The 16,923-nt window shown below is 36.8% G+C and overlaps 3 protein-coding genes across 4 annotated transcripts; 1 reads left to right on the forward strand and 2 right to left on the reverse strand.

The window, feature by feature from the left end:
* Positions 1–36: 36 nt before the first annotated feature.
* On the reverse strand, positions 37–7,920 carry LOC147274907 (P-loop containing nucleoside triphosphate hydrolases superfamily protein). 2 transcript variants are annotated; one of them, XM_086227386.1, is made up of 13 exons: positions 6,556–7,920; positions 6,273–6,450; positions 5,816–5,928; positions 5,543–5,644; positions 4,830–4,899; positions 4,202–4,257; positions 3,142–3,192; positions 2,698–2,802; positions 2,219–2,263; positions 1,555–1,660; positions 1,264–1,469; positions 741–827; positions 37–400 (listed from the first exon to the last, which is right to left on the reverse strand). In XM_086227386.1, the coding sequence occupies exons 1-13, from the start codon at positions 7,765–7,767 to the stop codon at positions 230–232; spliced, it is 2,502 nt and encodes an 833-aa protein (XP_086083512.1). In that variant the 5' UTR covers positions 7,768–7,920; the 3' UTR covers positions 37–229. The 2 variants fall into 2 exon arrangements, with proteins under 2 accessions (XP_086083512.1, XP_086083511.1); XM_086227385.1 differs by having other exon boundaries at positions 1,264–1,475.
* Positions 7,921–10,190: 2,270 nt separating this feature from the next.
* Positions 10,191–10,592, reverse strand: LOC147274908 (uncharacterized). The gene has a single exon (XM_086228369.1). The coding sequence runs from the start codon at positions 10,590–10,592 to the stop codon at positions 10,191–10,193; it is 402 nt and encodes a 133-aa protein (XP_086084495.1).
* Positions 10,593–11,277: 685 nt separating this feature from the next.
* TRZ1 (tRNAse Z1) lies at positions 11,278–14,012 on the forward strand. Its single transcript, XM_086256626.1, has 8 exons — positions 11,278–11,637; positions 12,282–12,444; positions 12,521–12,591; positions 12,712–12,807; positions 13,045–13,158; positions 13,269–13,337; positions 13,471–13,545; positions 13,624–14,012. The coding sequence occupies exons 1-8, from the start codon at positions 11,404–11,406 to the stop codon at positions 13,696–13,698; spliced, it is 897 nt and encodes a 298-aa protein (XP_086112752.1). The 5' UTR covers positions 11,278–11,403; the 3' UTR covers positions 13,699–14,012.
* The last annotated feature ends 2,911 nt before the right edge of the window (positions 14,013–16,923 follow it).

Raw genomic sequence — 16,923 nt, forward strand, 5'->3', positions numbered from 1 at the left:
TATCTAGTCAACCTCAATTATTCATACAATTAAGGCTTCAAGGGCATAGAAAATAATTATCTTGTTTTTTTTACCGAATTAAACAACATTCTGTTATAACAATACAAAATCACTGGGATTGATCCACCTCATTCAAGTGCCAATCTACTACAAACAACTACTAAATTGACATATTAACAAAAATAATATTCCAACAACACTTTCAAGGAAAGAATCCTGACTACTATAACTATTCTTCATCCAAACCAAGTCCACCAATCCGCTGTCGCCTCCTGTCAAAAACAGCTTTGAAGGATTCACGTTCTGCACGAAGTTGCTCTTGGAATACATTCTGCCTCCTTGATTCACCACTACTACGGGTTAAGACTGGCTTCTCTTCTTCAGGTAATGGATTGGACCTCTGCAAGTGTTGGAAGTAAAACACAATGAGACCATTTTGCTGGCCTTAGAAAAGGAAGCCATATAAAAACAGATGATGCATACACACATATTACAAGAGCAGTACTCTAAAGGAAGGGGGAACTTTGTATTACATTAACTAGCCAAGCAGAAAAGAAAGTACTATAACAAAGATGAAACTACATATAGAGCAACTATGTGAGTCTTGAATCCATAGCTTCTTTTCAGAGTTAAGGTTCTAGGCTTCTAGCTAATTTCATGAAAGGCATAATGTATTAGTTTCCTGATAATCCAAGTAGTCTCTACTAATAAGTTGTATCCGTGATATAAAAATAACAAACCAAGTTGTATCCAGCACCCGGACCAATCACCAAAGACATGACATTTGCCTTCTTTGCTGCTGCTATTGAAAACCCAGTATTGCCAACCTGGAGAAACAAAAAAAAGTTGCAACTAAGAAACAGAAGTGCAAAAGAGAATTTGATGAAAAAGGCATGTAAGAAAACCTGAATCCAAAATTAATCGTAAGAGCAGTTTGCACATTTTAAGAAATGAGCCAAGAAAATCATAGGCCAGCCATCATCCATGCATAAAAGCAAACTGAAAACCAAAATTCTCTGGTCATTGAAGTGGAAAAACTTATGAATTAACACCATTTTACCTAAGATATTGTTCTTCTTAAGGACACCCTAACAATCAATTCTATAACAGAAAGTAATTATATAAACGAGAAGTCATGACAGTGGCAGTCTATAGTTTCAAAATTACAATTACCATACCTTGCCATAAACAGCATAAGAGGTACAAGGAACAGATTTCAACTAAGCGTTTACATCACCAAATGATTGATCAGAAAACACATACCCGGTCACTCCAGCAGACAGATTTTGCTTCCTTGTGATAAGCTTGAATCAGTCCAGAAAGAGCATTAGAATTATCCTTCACACGTTCATTTTTATCAGTATCATCTTCATCTAATATTTCTGACCATTTACTCCTTCCTAGTTCTTTCACTTCTGCATTTGGATGGTCATCTTCAGCATCCAAGTTCTTTCCATCCTTTGAAGAACCTAAGGCTTAAGATTTATAATACCTGATTAACTAAAATCACCCCACATATAATTACTAAGATGGAAGAATAAAAGCCAAGCATACCATCAGGTGCACCATCTCCAGAAGCAGGTGCTATGATCTTATCAGGCTTTCTTTCTTGCAATCCAGATGGACCATCATTATCTGCATCTTCTGTATCCATGTCCACCTGGTAGACATCACATGAAAAATGGATTAAGATCAAACCAACATGAAAATAGATCCAAATTTCCATATATACAGTAATGATCTCCTACTCATAGGTGAGAACAAAAATTCATGTTTGCATACACTGGATTAACATCCAACAACTGACATTTCTCTAAAACATTATGGATTTTGATGATCAGCCATTAGATTCTAATCCAATGATTGATGAGTATAGATTCTAATCCAATGATTGATGAGTATAGATTCCATTTTCACCAGTAAGAGATTAATGTTGATATATATAGGGTGTTTCACCACGCAATGTGAATGCATGACACCCACAACATCGTTGATCACGTTGACTTCACCATATGGTCAACAGGTTCAATAGTCTGTGGTGATCCGCAATGTAACAATGCACAATTAAAAATACGCACATATACAAACATGTTTCTTTTCTACCAAGTCACACTCAGATCACACAGTCAAGCTTTAGCAATTCAGGCATATCTGATACCCGAGAACTCTTCTTCAAAAGAAAGGAAAAGATCAAAAGAATCACAGGCGATTAACTTGCCTCTTGAATGCCACTTTCCTTCAGGTCATCTCCATGGAACAAGGACTGTCAAGCCAGCAATACACAGTGTCAAACCAAATCCCAGAAGCAAATATAAGTCGAAACAAAATCGCAAGTGTTTGTTACACTCATCAGCCCTTGTAGAGAAGTGATGTTTCCCTTATTAATAGACAACATCCTGGCTTTGACTCCTTATAGAGTAGTAGTAGAACACCACAATGTTGTGAAGCCCGTTAATGGACCAAAAAACAGTTTTTTACATTCACAAGTTATGTTAAAAAGTATTTGGTTAGGATTTGGCCATCCTAACCAAACACAAAGGTTTTCTTTTTTTCTTCTTCATATTCCCCCCTCCCCCCTAAATGGTGTAAGAGTATTTACTCGACTGCATGTTTAACTGTTTCTACCTACAACTGATGTTTGCTTTGAGCTCTCCATCCTAACCCAAAGCGAAATCTAAAAGTTAAATGAAAACAAACCTTGACGTCCAATTGCAAGTATATAGATGGAGCTTCCTCCCATTGTCCAGCCATCTTCTGTATGTCATCTTGGGTAAAGCCGTGCACATTCCTAGCCGTGCAGCCCTGAAAATCCAAGAAATTTCAAATCTTCAATAAAACCTTTCCCAATTTATACCTAATATAGGTTTCTTTTCAAGAAAGAGAATTATCAAATGTCAGTTATACAGCACAAATTATGGCATGCAAGATACTAATTTCATTGTATACAAGCACTGCCTCATTAAAAAAAATTTCCATATCCATCTAATATTCATCGTCATTTCACCAGGACACTTGATAAGAGTATTTTTTAACTGATAACCTTTTAACTTTGTTGAGAAATAAAACAGCACCAATAACCACATGCCAATTATAGTGAGACAAAGCACTGCACACCATAGAGTAGCAACAGATAATACTCACCGCTGGATCCTTATATGGTACTTCTAGTATATAAACTTCATACCCCGAACTCTGACAAGAAAACAAAGCACAATCAGTGAAGCAAATAATATACTATGAATCCACAAGTCACTACTTTATGATCAACCACCATTATTGGATATTGAAAGAACTAACCATCATCCCTTTCCATCAAAATATGACAGTTAAGAGAGGAAAATTAAATGAAATTAATATTGTACTATTAGTAGTAAAGAGAGGAAAATTGCTTCCAGATGGAGAAATTAAATGAAATTTCGTGTGTGGTGGCATTGATCAGCTTCCTTACATAGGCAGCAGCCTCACACAGAAGCACTACAAAATTTGACAAATCAGACCAGATAAATGAAAACAGATTTTCCTAAACCTAAATCCCACTTTGCAACCAAGAAAGTAAGGTAGGCACAGAAACAAACACCTAATCTGGAAATCCAAACTACAGCCACATATAGTTAGCTCCATGAGTAAACAAAGTCTCTTTAGTAATGTCTTATCTTATGAACATGAAACTATAATTTCATCGATCGTAATCAATTCTATCATGGAGCCCAGAAAAAGGTAGGTTGCAGACCTGGTGAATGCATGAAATAGATCAAATGATAATTAGAAATGTTTAAACAGAGCAACAAATTATCCCACCCCCCTACATAAAAAGTTTAAAACTTAATAAAAATTAATTTTTTGAAAAACTACAATTAATGCAAGACCAATGATAACTACACTCAAATTTTATAAAATTAGACAGTGGCACTATGTGGCCAACAAGTCCTGAAAAAATTTAACCCATTTTTGGGATAATTAAAGTCACTGTATAAATTTTATAAATACATTACAGCATTGCTAATCTAGGATATAGACACAATAGGAAATTTCTCACTAGCTCTCTAGATAAAGTGCCTAAGCAAAATTATATTGGATAAGTATACGAAACATGATGCCACCACCCAGTTTCTCATGAAAACGGTGAGTGCATTTCAAAAAAAGAGTCGACACTTCAGAACACATGGCAGAGGTTGTGAGAAAGAGAGAAATGAGGGTATACCTTTGCAATTGCCCAAAACTGAGCAAAATCAGCTACCCGCAGATTGCGGTCATCCACTAAGACGAAGCACACATACCACCAACAAAAGGGTCAATTTCCGAACAAAACTGCATCTGTAGTTAGTGAAAATGAAGGCAGTGCATGGGCACTGCATCACCACTTAATCTATAATTAAACTAGATCATTTTGCTTACTAAATGTACTGGAAAGCCAGCACAATTAGAACAACCTTTAATCACTTTTATCATTTTAATGCTTCAGGATTAGAAAATCTTTTAAGATAATAAAAGACAAGTTTGGATTTCTATCTAAACATTAACTCAGGCAGGTCATTTATGCACCCATGTTTTAGAGAAGACATATGTCTCAGAGCTGGTGCTTACCACCAGCATCAGAGGGAGCTACTGAAAATCAAAGTATGCACTACCTAAACATCATTAGACCCAAAAAAAAACTCTCACCAAATTGTACACAAAATTTGCAAGTAATTCCATCTGGAAAATCTCAGAAATTGCCAAGCCTTTTTTAATGGCTCTAAAGCAAAGAAGGAAATGCAAACAAAAAAAGGTGAAGATCTAAAGTTCGATGTTTTCAGTAATTTTTCAGTATCAAATTAGAGAACTCATACCAATTATGAAGGTGAAAACACCCTCCTCGAGGGTCTTCTTAAATGCCTTCAGCATACTCAACCGATAAGCCTGTGGTGAAGACATGAAAACGTTGAGGTTTAAATTTGATACAATTTTATATGAATAAAAATATAAAAATCTTAAATCATATGATTCATACCAGACATGCCAAAATCATAATGGTTCAAAAACTACAGGAAAATATAACCGAAATATTAAAGCCACCCCCCACCAAAATAAAATGCCACCAGGTTAACACAATTGCATACATGAGAGTATGAGACAACAAAATATTAAAATTGACAATTAATACACAAAAAGACTAACCTTACAACAGAAACTTGAGGAATTAGCATTCAAAATCAAACAAATGAAATGGTAGTTACTGGAATAACAAATGAAAGTGCACAAATTTTTTTCTTTTTGAAAAGTTTAAAAAAGTAGTGCCCAAAATTATCAAAGCCGCCCAACAATTTTTTTTCTTTTTGCCATATAAATATATGTGTGTGTGTGTGTGTATATATATATATATATTGCATTGGAGTCCAAGAACAATATATTGCCTGATACAACAAAACACAAACCTCCTCCCAACGAACACGACCTTTTAAACAATTAATATGATCATAGAACTATAAATGCCAAGAATGTAAAGCATGACAGAGATATCAAACGAAATTTCTAAGATTTTGGATATCTTGACTTGCATTACCTCCTCCATTTCAGGTTCATAACAATACTCCATCACCTTCTTCATCACTCGCTTCTTGCCTCTGGCTGAACTTGAAGACTTTGAAACATCACTTTCTTCAATCTTTAGGACAAAAGATAATACTTAGTTAAATTCTCTCAAGTGCCCAAAGAACACTAAAGAAGAACCCACAAGAAAGTGAAAGGAAGCAAAGAACAAAAGGCATGAAGAAAATTCTACAACAATTAATAAGAATATTTTTTTTAATCAAGAAAAATAGAGACAATAACAAACCTTTTCTACTTCTGTCATAAAATAATCATCCATGGAATGAATTCGTGGAGCATCACCACCATTTTCAACCTCTAGGTCACGCAACATCTTTGCTAAGTAGCTCTTTCCACCACCTGATATAAGAAATGCTTTGTAAGGTTTCCAGAATATTGTCAAAGGTCAAAAACTCTGAAAGCAAGTGAGATGGCATGACATCTTGTATAGTATCCTGCAGCCACGTCAAAATGCTTACAGAGCATAAACATGCATGTGACAGTTGACATTACAATGCATACACCAATCCATGCAAATCTTTTGGAGGGGCTCAATATATTATAGCTTTTCACTGCCCTTTAAGCACTAATTTAAAATATTTGCTTCCCTATGAATCAATCAGACCACTAGTGATGCAAAGTTAAAATTTTCTAAAGGACTTAAGAAGCACAATGTGCACATATTAGAAATTCAAATTTGGTACCTGGAAGCCCTCGAAGGATTATTACAAAATGATCAGGGCGAGTGACTCGATATGGCTGCTTAAATAAGTGGGAAGCATCGATAATTTTTGGCTTATCCAAAGATGAATGCTTTTGTGGAAATGGCTGTCCCTCTCCCACATAGTGCTTTGATAACGTTTGATGGAAGACATGAGATTCCTGGGGAATTACAAAACAAAGTTCTCATTAGAATTCCAATACAAAAATGCAACCCTAACAACAATGCAAGCTAAATCAAAAACGCATATAAGAAAGCAACTGTACCTCCATAACAAAGCCAGTAGAAACATGTGAAAATGGCTTACTATGGAAATAAGGCTGCACCAAGGAGTGGGCTTCAGGAATTGGCGGATATGGTGAAGACATCATTGGCGAGGAACCAGCAGGAACAGGAAACAAGGAAGATGACGATTTTGATGGACCGTCCATTGGAAGAGGAGGTGGTGGAGAAGCAGGAAGAGGAGGCTGCCTGCTGAATGACCGAGAAGCTGGCATATGACCTGCATTTTCAGAAACCAATCTACCACTAGCAGGGGGCACAAAGTAGCCTCCATATTCGTTTGTATTTTGGGTGCCATGTTGAGCAACTCCAGGCTGTCTCGCATCACTTGGTTGTCCATAGGCATGTAATTCATGGTTCCAATGGACAGAATGCCGCTGCATTCCATAGGGTTGTGGTAGCTGATTGTTATGGTTATAGTATGGTGTACTCATCCCAGGATGTGCTTGCCAATTATTCATATGGGAATGCTGTGGTTCATTTACAGGCACAGAGTCTTTACTTTGAACCTGTTGAGATTGACTAACCTCTTCAGTTTGAGAATTGGGGAAATTCCTGTTATTCTGCATATCAGTGTTGCAAAACCTTCCGTGATCTTTAACACCAGGTTTACTATAATTCTCTTGAAAAACCTCACTTTCTTGAGTACACCTATTTGTTTCGCTATTAGAACCCGAATTACTACCCGAAACTGAATTCGCCCCACCATGATCACGAATTAGCTTCAATCTTCGCTCATTCTCCAACGAAATCCTCTCATTGTTCGGGTTAAACTCGCTCGTAAAACCCGAACCATCGACCCTTGGTCTCTTAAAATTCCTATCACCTTCACCAACGTACCCATTGACACCATATTCATACGGCGGTGGTGGTGGCGGCGGAGGCGCGAAGCCTTCTCTGCACGGGTTTTTCCCATATGGGTCGATGTCAAAATTAGGGTTTCTGTGCCAGGGCCTGGGATTTTCAAACCCATTATTGGGGTTACCTAAGAACGGGCTCGGAGTACCGACGGATCCTATGTACGGGTCAAAACCGGATCTTTGAAAGGAGTGACCTGATTCGAAAGGGAAGATAGGGCTTTGATTGAAGGCTGGTGGGTGTGGAGGGCAGAAGGGAAAGTGAGAAATTGAGCAAACGGGGCAGAGGGTACCTGGGATTGGAGGTCTAGGACGCCATTGTTGGTGTTGAGGGTCCATGAGCTCTGTTTGAGAACTGTCAGAAACTCTAGCGCAGACGAAAAGAATTGAAATTAGGGGTTAAATTGTTTCGAACTGGGGAGTCCATGAGGAAGAGAAGCTGTCACAGCTTAACAAGCATGGCAACGGCATGAATATTCCAGAAAAATTAGCTGAAATTGTCTCGGACGGGACTTACAGTTGGAGTGTTGGAACTTGGAGGTAAAGCGGGAATATTTTATGGTGCATGCGCCCTTACCGCAGAGTGTGTGTACCCCAATAATCCGTTACCGAATTGCCACGTTGAAGTTGATCTAGGAGCCTTCGTTTTTTTTTATTGGCCAAGTACGAGCCTCTTAATTAGGAAACATTCTATTATATATTTATATAATTATATGCACCGACCATCATGAGCAACAAACTATTTTGTGTATGTTCAAAATTAAGTTTTGACCCAAACAAAAATAATGTTCACAATTAAGTCTTTTTTTTTTTTTTTTTGTTGAGAATGTTGAAAATTAAATCAAGGATTTCCATCAAGAATATAAGCAAGACACATTGGGTCATTCGGTCACTCCCTCGTATACGCTCTCCCTATCGCTTTTTGGGCGTACGGGAGAGCTCTGTGAGTCCATTCCCTCACTCCAACTCGAGAGACAACTCAATGCGAATCCAGTGGCTACTCTTTAGCGGAAGAGAACTACGCACTTTATACCGTTCGACTCCTTTCGAGGGAGCACTCACTCTCCCTTAGGATTTTCAAAAGTGTTTTCTATTACTGTTCCTTAAAGTTAGCAACATTCTTTCTGGAAGGACAATCGTTTGCGGGGGAGTACCCCCTGCGCCCCCCTGTCCCCGTTGTCCTAAAGATTGAAGTATACCGTTCGACTCCTTTCGAGGGAGTCTCACTCTCATTCTGTGTTCTATTCAAGCTAAAAGGAAGGGGAAGTTTATCATAAGTGATCAGTGAACCTGCATGGTGCTTATTAGTTCCGGACGTTTAATCGCGTTGGCGATCAACTCACGGAACCCCAGATTGCAGACAAGACGGCACTGATTGTTCTATAGCCGAAAGACTCGCGAGAGCTACATGCTTGGGGTAGGCTTCAACGGACCTACCTGTTTCTTTTCGGTTCCCTGGAACGTTCGAGTTGATTGTAGGACGGGGAGTGGTGACCCCTATAAGCCTCTTTCACTCAACTGCTACACTATACTCGACGGTGGCTCCATACCCTTAATGGTCGGGCAGTTCAAGAAATCGGGTCTTTCGAGGCTTCTTTTTCTTGGGTTGCCCATACCAAGGGGAGGTGAACCAGAAGAGGCAGGCAGCCCTCGTTATCAAACGGATGCTAGATGGCTCAGCCGGAGGGGGGAGGGGGGGTGCTACAGAAGCCTTATAATATATCGTTAGCTTCTCCTTAAGAGAGTCCTTGGGGGATAATGGAAGGGCTCAAAACGTTAGTTTAAAGAGCCTAAGGTATCTCCCTATTTGAGTGCTATTAAGAAGGGGCCTTCGGCCTATAGTCTTTAGAATTTTGTTTTGGGGGTTTTAATTTGAGACTTAGTATATAAAGAAGCCTCTTTGATATGGATTTTTATTTTTGTCTAATATTTTATATGGATTTAGATTTTTTATTATTATTTTTATTTATTTTAATCATGATCTTGTAATATAAGATTTATCTTACTCTTCTCACGTCAAAAAATTGTTACGAATTTCATTTCATTTTTTACTTTATAAATTTCACTAAACCAATAATTTATTGGTAGAGAAAAAATAAACAAAAAATCATATTTCGACAATTTAATGAAAATTCAAATTGAGAACTTGACTTTAAAACTACCTCACAATATAATCTAGATTATGAGATCTCATAGTTTAAAGTGTGCAATGAATAGCCAGATTATGGCTATATTTTTGTACTATGATTCCACATTGTGTTGGGTTCATAATCCAGGGTCTATAACATACTGTTGAATTATATTTTTTGTTTCCAAGAAAAAGAAAGTAGGTTGAGCAGAATTGATAATCACATTAAAGAAAGAAAAGCCAAACCATTAAGATTGTTTGTGCAACAGTGAAAGTCAGAATGGTACCTACAACTACAAGTTGTCAAGTACAACAATCTAAAGACATGAGCAAATAATACACAACCCATATATGATAATATGAACAATCCATCTGCCCAAGTCTGACTAAACAATACATAAAACTCCAAAGAAAAATCGGCCCAACAACAACATTTCATCATCAACACGTATCCAAACCATTAAGTCTAGATCACTTTCTCAAACTCCTTATTTGTTTCCATGAATTTTCCTGTAATCCTATCAATTTAATCATTAATATATATTGATTCTCCATTACCATACTTGAGAAAATTAGAGCAAATTAAAATTAATTGAGACAATATGGTTTACTAAAACCAAAATATAAATAAAAATCAATGTACATGACGACACATTGAATAACGGCACAAAGGACACGAGTGACTCTTCTCCAACCACTGACCAATGCAATCTTCATGATAAAAATGCGAGCAAGGCAAGCGAATAAGTTGAACATCATCGTTAAAGTTCTCCATACAAATAGCACATTCTATCGTCGCTTCCAAACCATTAGATCTCACTTTATTTAAATCTTTAATGTATAATTTAGTTGCATGAATAATAGGGTTGACCTCATCATGATTTGTTTCCATGGATTCTCTGGTAATTAAACTATGCAATCGCAAAGTCACTTCCACTATGTTCACAATAATAGGCAACATGGTGACTTGCGATCCAACCACCTCAAATATTTTGCCAATAATAGTTGGCTGCTCATCTTTTGGGACGTGTAACATTCTAGTAAGAACTTCAGTCAATAGCGTTATATTGTTAGATAATAGCATGGCATGAGGGACCTCAATGGTTTCTTGGGTTACAAGTCTTGATGTTTGAATAACTAATGGAATATCATCATCATCATGACCATCATCTCTTTCTGTATACCAAGCATTCATGTTTGACTTTCTTAGTTTAAATTTGATGGGAAGCATATCGGAAGAGAGTTTTGTTCCTTGCCGCACATAGGTAAGATAGTATGTCGATGTATCGACTAACATGCTTGAATTGAACTTAACAATATTTGGGTACTTGGAGAATGTGGGAGAGAAGCCAACAATGGCCAAAGGGGATGCTAATTGTTAGCCCTAATTGAGAGTATTAGTAAGTTGTAGATGTTTGGGGTGGGGTGTTTATATGGTATATATAGTCAGCTAATCCTAAATCCAGTTGGAGAAGGAAAATGTGCTTTACCAATATTATTTTTTTTCTTTTCCTTTTCAAAATAGAATTTGTGTTAAGATATAAGGTTTCTTTTTCTTAATTAACAAACATAGTCTTATACAGAATAAATTTGTGACTCAGACCAAAAAAATTATAAAATAAATAAATACTTTAAAAAGATAAAAATTAAAATAACAAATCAAAAGAATATAAGAAAGGAAAAAAAAAATTCATGAGTCATGAAACTATGAAAGAGACAGAGATTGAAATCACGAACCAAACCATGAGGATTGCATATAAGCCAAGCTACTTATAAGCGTTTACTCTCTCTGCTGCCCATCGTAGACCCTCTTCTTCTTTCTGATTCTTGTTCCTGGTCAGTCTGTTATGGCTGGAAGTAGAAGCAAAGATAAACCCAAAGCAGACTCAGACGACCCAGCTTCAACGAAAGCCATGGAATTGACCATTGAAGGGTACCCAGTTGAGGGTTTGTCCATTGGAGGCCACGAGACCTGTATAATCTTCCGAACTCTGAACTTGTGCTTTGATATTGGTCGTTGCCCACAGCGTGCTATCTCCCAGGACTTCCTCTTCATCTCCCATTCCCACATGGATCACATTGTAGGCACACCCTTATAATCTCCCCTCTTCTTCTTTTGCTATTTTGTGTTTTGCTAAATACATGTTCATATTGATGAGATTTTTTAACTTTTCTCTTTGATGAATAATAAATTCTCTGATGATTTTGTTATTCCATTGACTTGGCTGGTGTTGATGCTTCCTTTTCTATGTACTTTTGATGTTGAATGATAAAATTTGACATGATTGCTAATGTAATTTGGGCTTCTTTGCTGACTTGGGTATTCTTTTCAATTTGCTAGAAATATATATTGTATTTGGTAAGTAAAACAATGGTTTTTCTAGGGCCTGCAAAATAAATACATACTGAGTGATTGTTCTTGGTTATTTTACAGTTCTTTCTACACAAACACATAATACTTTGAGGAGTTAAATGGAATTTGCAAAGTTTTAACTATCTAAATACTGGGTTGTGAAAAGATGAAATCTTGTAATCATTGGATGTACATCTAAATAATTAAAGAACTAACGTGTATCTAAAAGACTTGCGAGTGGAAAGCCTAAGGTTTCTGATGGAGATGGTGTACTGTGTTTGTGGATGGACTTTAAGAACTTTTTTTGTTGATCAATATCCGATTATTGTCAATGTTGCTGCACTTCTACTTATAATTCGTATCTTATGACAGGGAGGACTGCCCATGTATGTTGCAACTCGTGGATTATACGGTATGAAGCCCCCAACAATCATTGTACCAACTTGTATAAAAGAAGTTGTGGAACAACTCTTTGAGGTGCACAGAAAAATGGACCAATCAGAGCTAAAGCACAATCTAATTGGATTGGATGTTGGTAATCTCTAATTGTTTATTGTGCCTTCTTCTCGCAAAATGGATTTCCTGTTTATCTTATGCAATTTATGCTTCAGGAGAAGAATTCTATATAAGAAAGGATATCAAAGTAAAAGCCTTTAGGACTTATCATGTAATACCAAGTCAGGTATCCCAATTATTTGTAGAATTATAGTACTTTCTCTTTTGGAATTTTATCAAGACTCTGATCAATAACCTATTTTGAGATTTATTGAAGTACTAGCATGCTATGCATGATATTTGACAGGGTTATGTAGTATACTCTGAAAAACAGAAACTTAAGCAGGAGTACCTTGGCCTTCCTGGGAATGAAATTAAAACCTTGAAATCATCAGGTGTGGAGGTGCGTCTTGAAAATCTTATATAGCACTTTTTTGGAATCTGCTTAAGCTACTTGACTGCATATTTTTCCCTGATTAGTAGATTTCCTTTCTTTGTTTGAGCAATTTCTGTATCATTTGAGATAATTACTGAGGAGTTGGATGTAGGAAACAATAGCACCAATAAGAGCTCGTGCCCTGAAAAATGTGATTAAGGGGTTGGATTTATTTGGTTCTAATCCTTAGAGTTGCTTTTGCAGATTACATACACTGTGACAGAACCTCAAGTTGCCTTTACTGGAGATACCACGTCTGACTTCATAGTTGACAGTAGTAATATTGATGTGCTGAGGGCAAAGATTCTTGTTGTCGAGGTGCATTTACTTGTTTAAAGTTATTGAGTGTTGGTGGTAGATTCTAGCAAGGGTGAGGGGGGTGTTGCAAATGGTCAGTGTATTATGATTGTTTCCTGTCTTTCATGCAGAGCACCTTTATAGATGACTCAGTTACAGTGGAGCATGCAAGAGATTATGGACACACTCATCTATCTGAGGTTTAGTCTCCAAAGTCCTTAGATTCTTTACTGCTTGCCTTCATCGTTCTCTGTGGTATATGATCTATCCATCGAGGCTCCCCTCACTATTTTGATCTTGTCATGTGGATGGTTTTTTTTTTTTTCCTCCCAGATAATTAGTCATGCAGAGAGGTTTGAAAACAAAGCAATTCTTCTTATTCACTTTTCAGCTCGACACAGAGTAACGGTATGGTAGTCAGTTTCATTGTTGTTTTGTATCTTTGTCATCATTGAACTGTTGATGTTCATACTTGTGTTTTACCAGGAAATTCAACAAGCTGTATCAGCATTGTCTGCTCCTTTGGCAGGCCGAGTTTATGCACTTACGGAAGGTTTTTGATGGCAACCCGGTCTAGCTTCTTTGTCTTTTCATGACATCAATTTTGGCAACTTAAATTTGTGTGCTGAAGACAAAAGCATATGCCATGGGAAATCTCTGATGCAGGCAATCTTCAGCATTGTGGACATGCTCACATAAGATCAAAAAATGAGTGCAAGAACATATATTCTGAGATGGTGCTTCTCTAGTTGAAAGATAGATTATTCATCGTGTCAAAGAATGTCCAAGCTCCAATAGCCCAAATATTGATAGATTATTGATAGCTCAAATATTTGACATGAATTAAGAAATTGACTTACTGTTTGGATGAAACATTGGAGAACAAATTTGACTATTGGAAACTGTAGAGTTAACTTAAATGTGCATGTACATATCAACAATGGAGTTAAGGTGTTTCAACAAAAACACACATTAATTAACAGAATCGAAAGCTGCTAGCTTCAGTGCAAGGATTAACTAACCTCCATCCCAAGGAGGAACATCAGGACTGCAATCCAAAACCAGACAACAAACAAACAAGCAAGCAATTGGATTATTATTATCCAAAGCCAACCGTACTGAAAAATACTCAAAAATCGAACCCAATTCAGGTATGTCATCAACCTGCGCCTTGAGGCAGAGGACCTCCAGGGTTATATATATAACAGCAATCACCAACAAATAAACATCAAACCCAATTCAGTTACAACGTTTCCAAGATTAACAGGGCATTGGGTGTATCTCTAATGCCCACCAAACAAGAAATAAAGAAATCTACTTTTATATACTTTTATCATATACCGAATTGCAAACAAAGAAATGCGAGCAATTCAATTTGAGCAAATAACAAATTTTAATATGTTTCATGAGACATACTACCAGTACAAAAGAAATACTTTAAATTAGCTCGATCTCCATGAGACATGGCGAAAGTAATTGAAATTTAATGTTATCCTTCTCCAGTAGACTGCTCCTAATGGTCTCCGTCTAGGATTAGCTCCGCGGCTCTATATAGAGATGAAAGCCATGTCCGCCATTGACTTGTAGTACAAGTTAGGGTACGAAAGGTTTTTTATTTTTATTTTTTTCAAGGATATTCTCAAGGAACAATTTGGGATACCCTAAGGAACGACTTGAGAAACTCTTGAGTATGACCTGAGAAACGTCAAAACATGACTTGGAATGTCATTAGGTACAATTTCAAATGCACCAAGGGTATAAACATTTAAAATCTCTTGAGTTACGAATTAAAATTCTCAAGAAACGACTTGAGATGCCAAAAGAACGACTTCAGATGCCATAAGGAACGACTTCAGAAACTCTAGGGTATGATTTAGGAACCGTCAAAACAGGACTTGGAATGTCACTAAGTACAATTTGAAATGCCACAAGGGTATAAACATTTAAAATCTCTCGAGTTACGAACTAAAATTCTCAAGGAACAACTTAGGATGCCCTAAATAACGACTTAAGAAACTCTAGGGTATGACTTGGGAAACGTCAAAACATGACTTGGAATGTCACTAGGTACAATTTGAAATACACAAAGGGTATAAAGATTTAAAATCCTTCGAGCTACGAACTGAAATTCTCAAGGAACCACTTCAAATGCCATAAGGAACGACTTAAGAAACTCTAAGGTAGGACTTGGGAACCATCAAAATATGACTTGAAATGTCACTAGGTATAATTTGAAATACACCAAAGGTATAAGTATTTATAATCCCTCGAGTTACGAACTGAAATTCTAAATGAACGATTTGAGATATCCTAAGGAACGACTTCAGATGCCCTAAGGAACAACTTTAGAAACTCTTGAGTATGACCTGAGAAACGTCAAAACATGACTTGGAATGTCACTAGGTACAATTTGAAATGCAGTAAGGGTATAAACATTTAAAATCCCTCGAGTTACGACTCAAAAAGCGACTTGGGATGCCCTAAAGCACGACTTGAGAAACTCTAGGATATGACTTGAGAATTATCAAAACATGACTTCAGATATTACTAGATACAATTTGAAATGCATCAAGGGTATAAACATTTAAAATTCTCAAGGAACGACTTGAGATATCCTAAGGAACGACTTGGGATGCCCTAAGGAACGACTTGGGATGCCCTAAGACACGACTTAAGAAACTCTAGGGTATGACTAGCATATGAAGTCGTTCCTTAGGGTATCCCAACTCAGTTCTTGAGAATTTCTATTCATAACTCTAGAGATTTTAAATGTTTATACTCTTGATGCATTTCAAATTGTACCTACTGACATTCCAAGTCATGTTGTGACGTTTCTCAAGTCGTTTCTTATGACATCACAAGTTGTTTTTTGATAATTTCAGTTTGTAACTCGAGAGATTTTAAATGTTTATATCCTAGGTAGATTTCAAATTATACATAATGACATTCCAAGTTTTGTTTTCACGTTTCCCAAGTCATACCCTATAGTTTCTCAAGTCGTTCCTTAGGGCATCTTAAGTCGCTTCTTGAGTCGTAACTCGAGAGATTTTAAATGTTTATACCCTTGCTGCATTTTAAAATTGTACCTAGTGACATTCCAAGTCATGTTTTGATTGTTCCCAAGTCATACATTAGAGTTTCTTAAGTCGTTCTTTAGGACATTTGAAGTCTTTCCTTAGAAAATCTCAAGTCGTTCCTTCAAAATTTTAGTTCGTAACTCGAGTGATTTTAAATATTTATAACCTTAGTGGATTTCAAATTGTACCTAATGACATTCCAATTAAGTCATGTTTTGACGTTTCCCAAGTCATACCCTAGAGTTTCTCAAGTCCTTCCTTAGGGTATCTGAAGTCATTTCTTAGGGCATCCCAAGTCGTTCCTTGAAAATTCAGTTCGTAACTCGAGGGATTTTAAATATTTATACTCATGGTGCATTTCCAATTATATCTAGTGACATTCAAAATCATGTTTTGATGGTTCCCAAGTCATATACTAGAGTTTATCAAGTCGTTCCTTAAGGCATCCAAAGTCATTCTTTAAGAATTTCAGTTCGTAACTCTAGGGATTTTAAATGTTTATACTCATGGTGCATTTCAAATTGTACCTAGTGACATTTCAAGTCTTGTTTTGACGGTTCTCATGTCATACCCTAGATTTTCTCAAGTTGTTCCTTAGGACATCCCAAGTCGTTCCTTAAGTAATTCAGTTCGTAACTAAAGCGATTTTAAATGGTTATACTCTTGGTGCATTTCAAATTGTAGTTAGTGACATTCCAAATGATGTTTA

This window comes from Dryas octopetala, chromosome 9 (genome assembly GCF_963921425.1).
Source record: "Dryas octopetala chromosome 9, drDryOcto1.1, whole genome shotgun sequence".
Taxonomy (NCBI): Eukaryota; Viridiplantae; Streptophyta; class Magnoliopsida; order Rosales; family Rosaceae; genus Dryas; species Dryas octopetala.

Bases quoted from the DNA above. Each gene is read 5' to 3' on its own strand.
- LOC147274907 (XM_086227385.1), bottom strand. From the start codon at position 7,767: ATGGACCCTCAACACCAACAATGGCGTCCTAGACCTCCAATCCCAGGT. The intron at 4,900-5,542 runs GTAATGCAAGTC...TCTTCACCACAG, and splicing joins ATGAACCTGAAATGGAGGAG to GCTTATCGGTTGAGTATGCT. The intron at 401-740 runs GTTTGTTATTTT...CAACACTTGCAG, and splicing joins CGGGTGCTGGATACAACTTG to AGGTCCAATCCATTACCTGA.
- LOC147274908 (XM_086228369.1), bottom strand. From the start codon at position 10,592: ATGTTACACGTCCCAAAAGATGAGCAGCCAACTATTATTGGCAAAATA.
- TRZ1 (XM_086256626.1), top strand. From the start codon at position 11,404: ATGGCTGGAAGTAGAAGCAAAGATAAACCCAAAGCAGACTCAGACGAC. The intron at 11,638-12,281 runs GTAGGCACACCC...ATCTTATGACAG, and splicing joins ATTCCCACATGGATCACATT to GGAGGACTGCCCATGTATGT. The intron at 12,592-12,711 runs GTATCCCAATTA...GATATTTGACAG, and splicing joins ATCATGTAATACCAAGTCAG to GGTTATGTAGTATACTCTGA.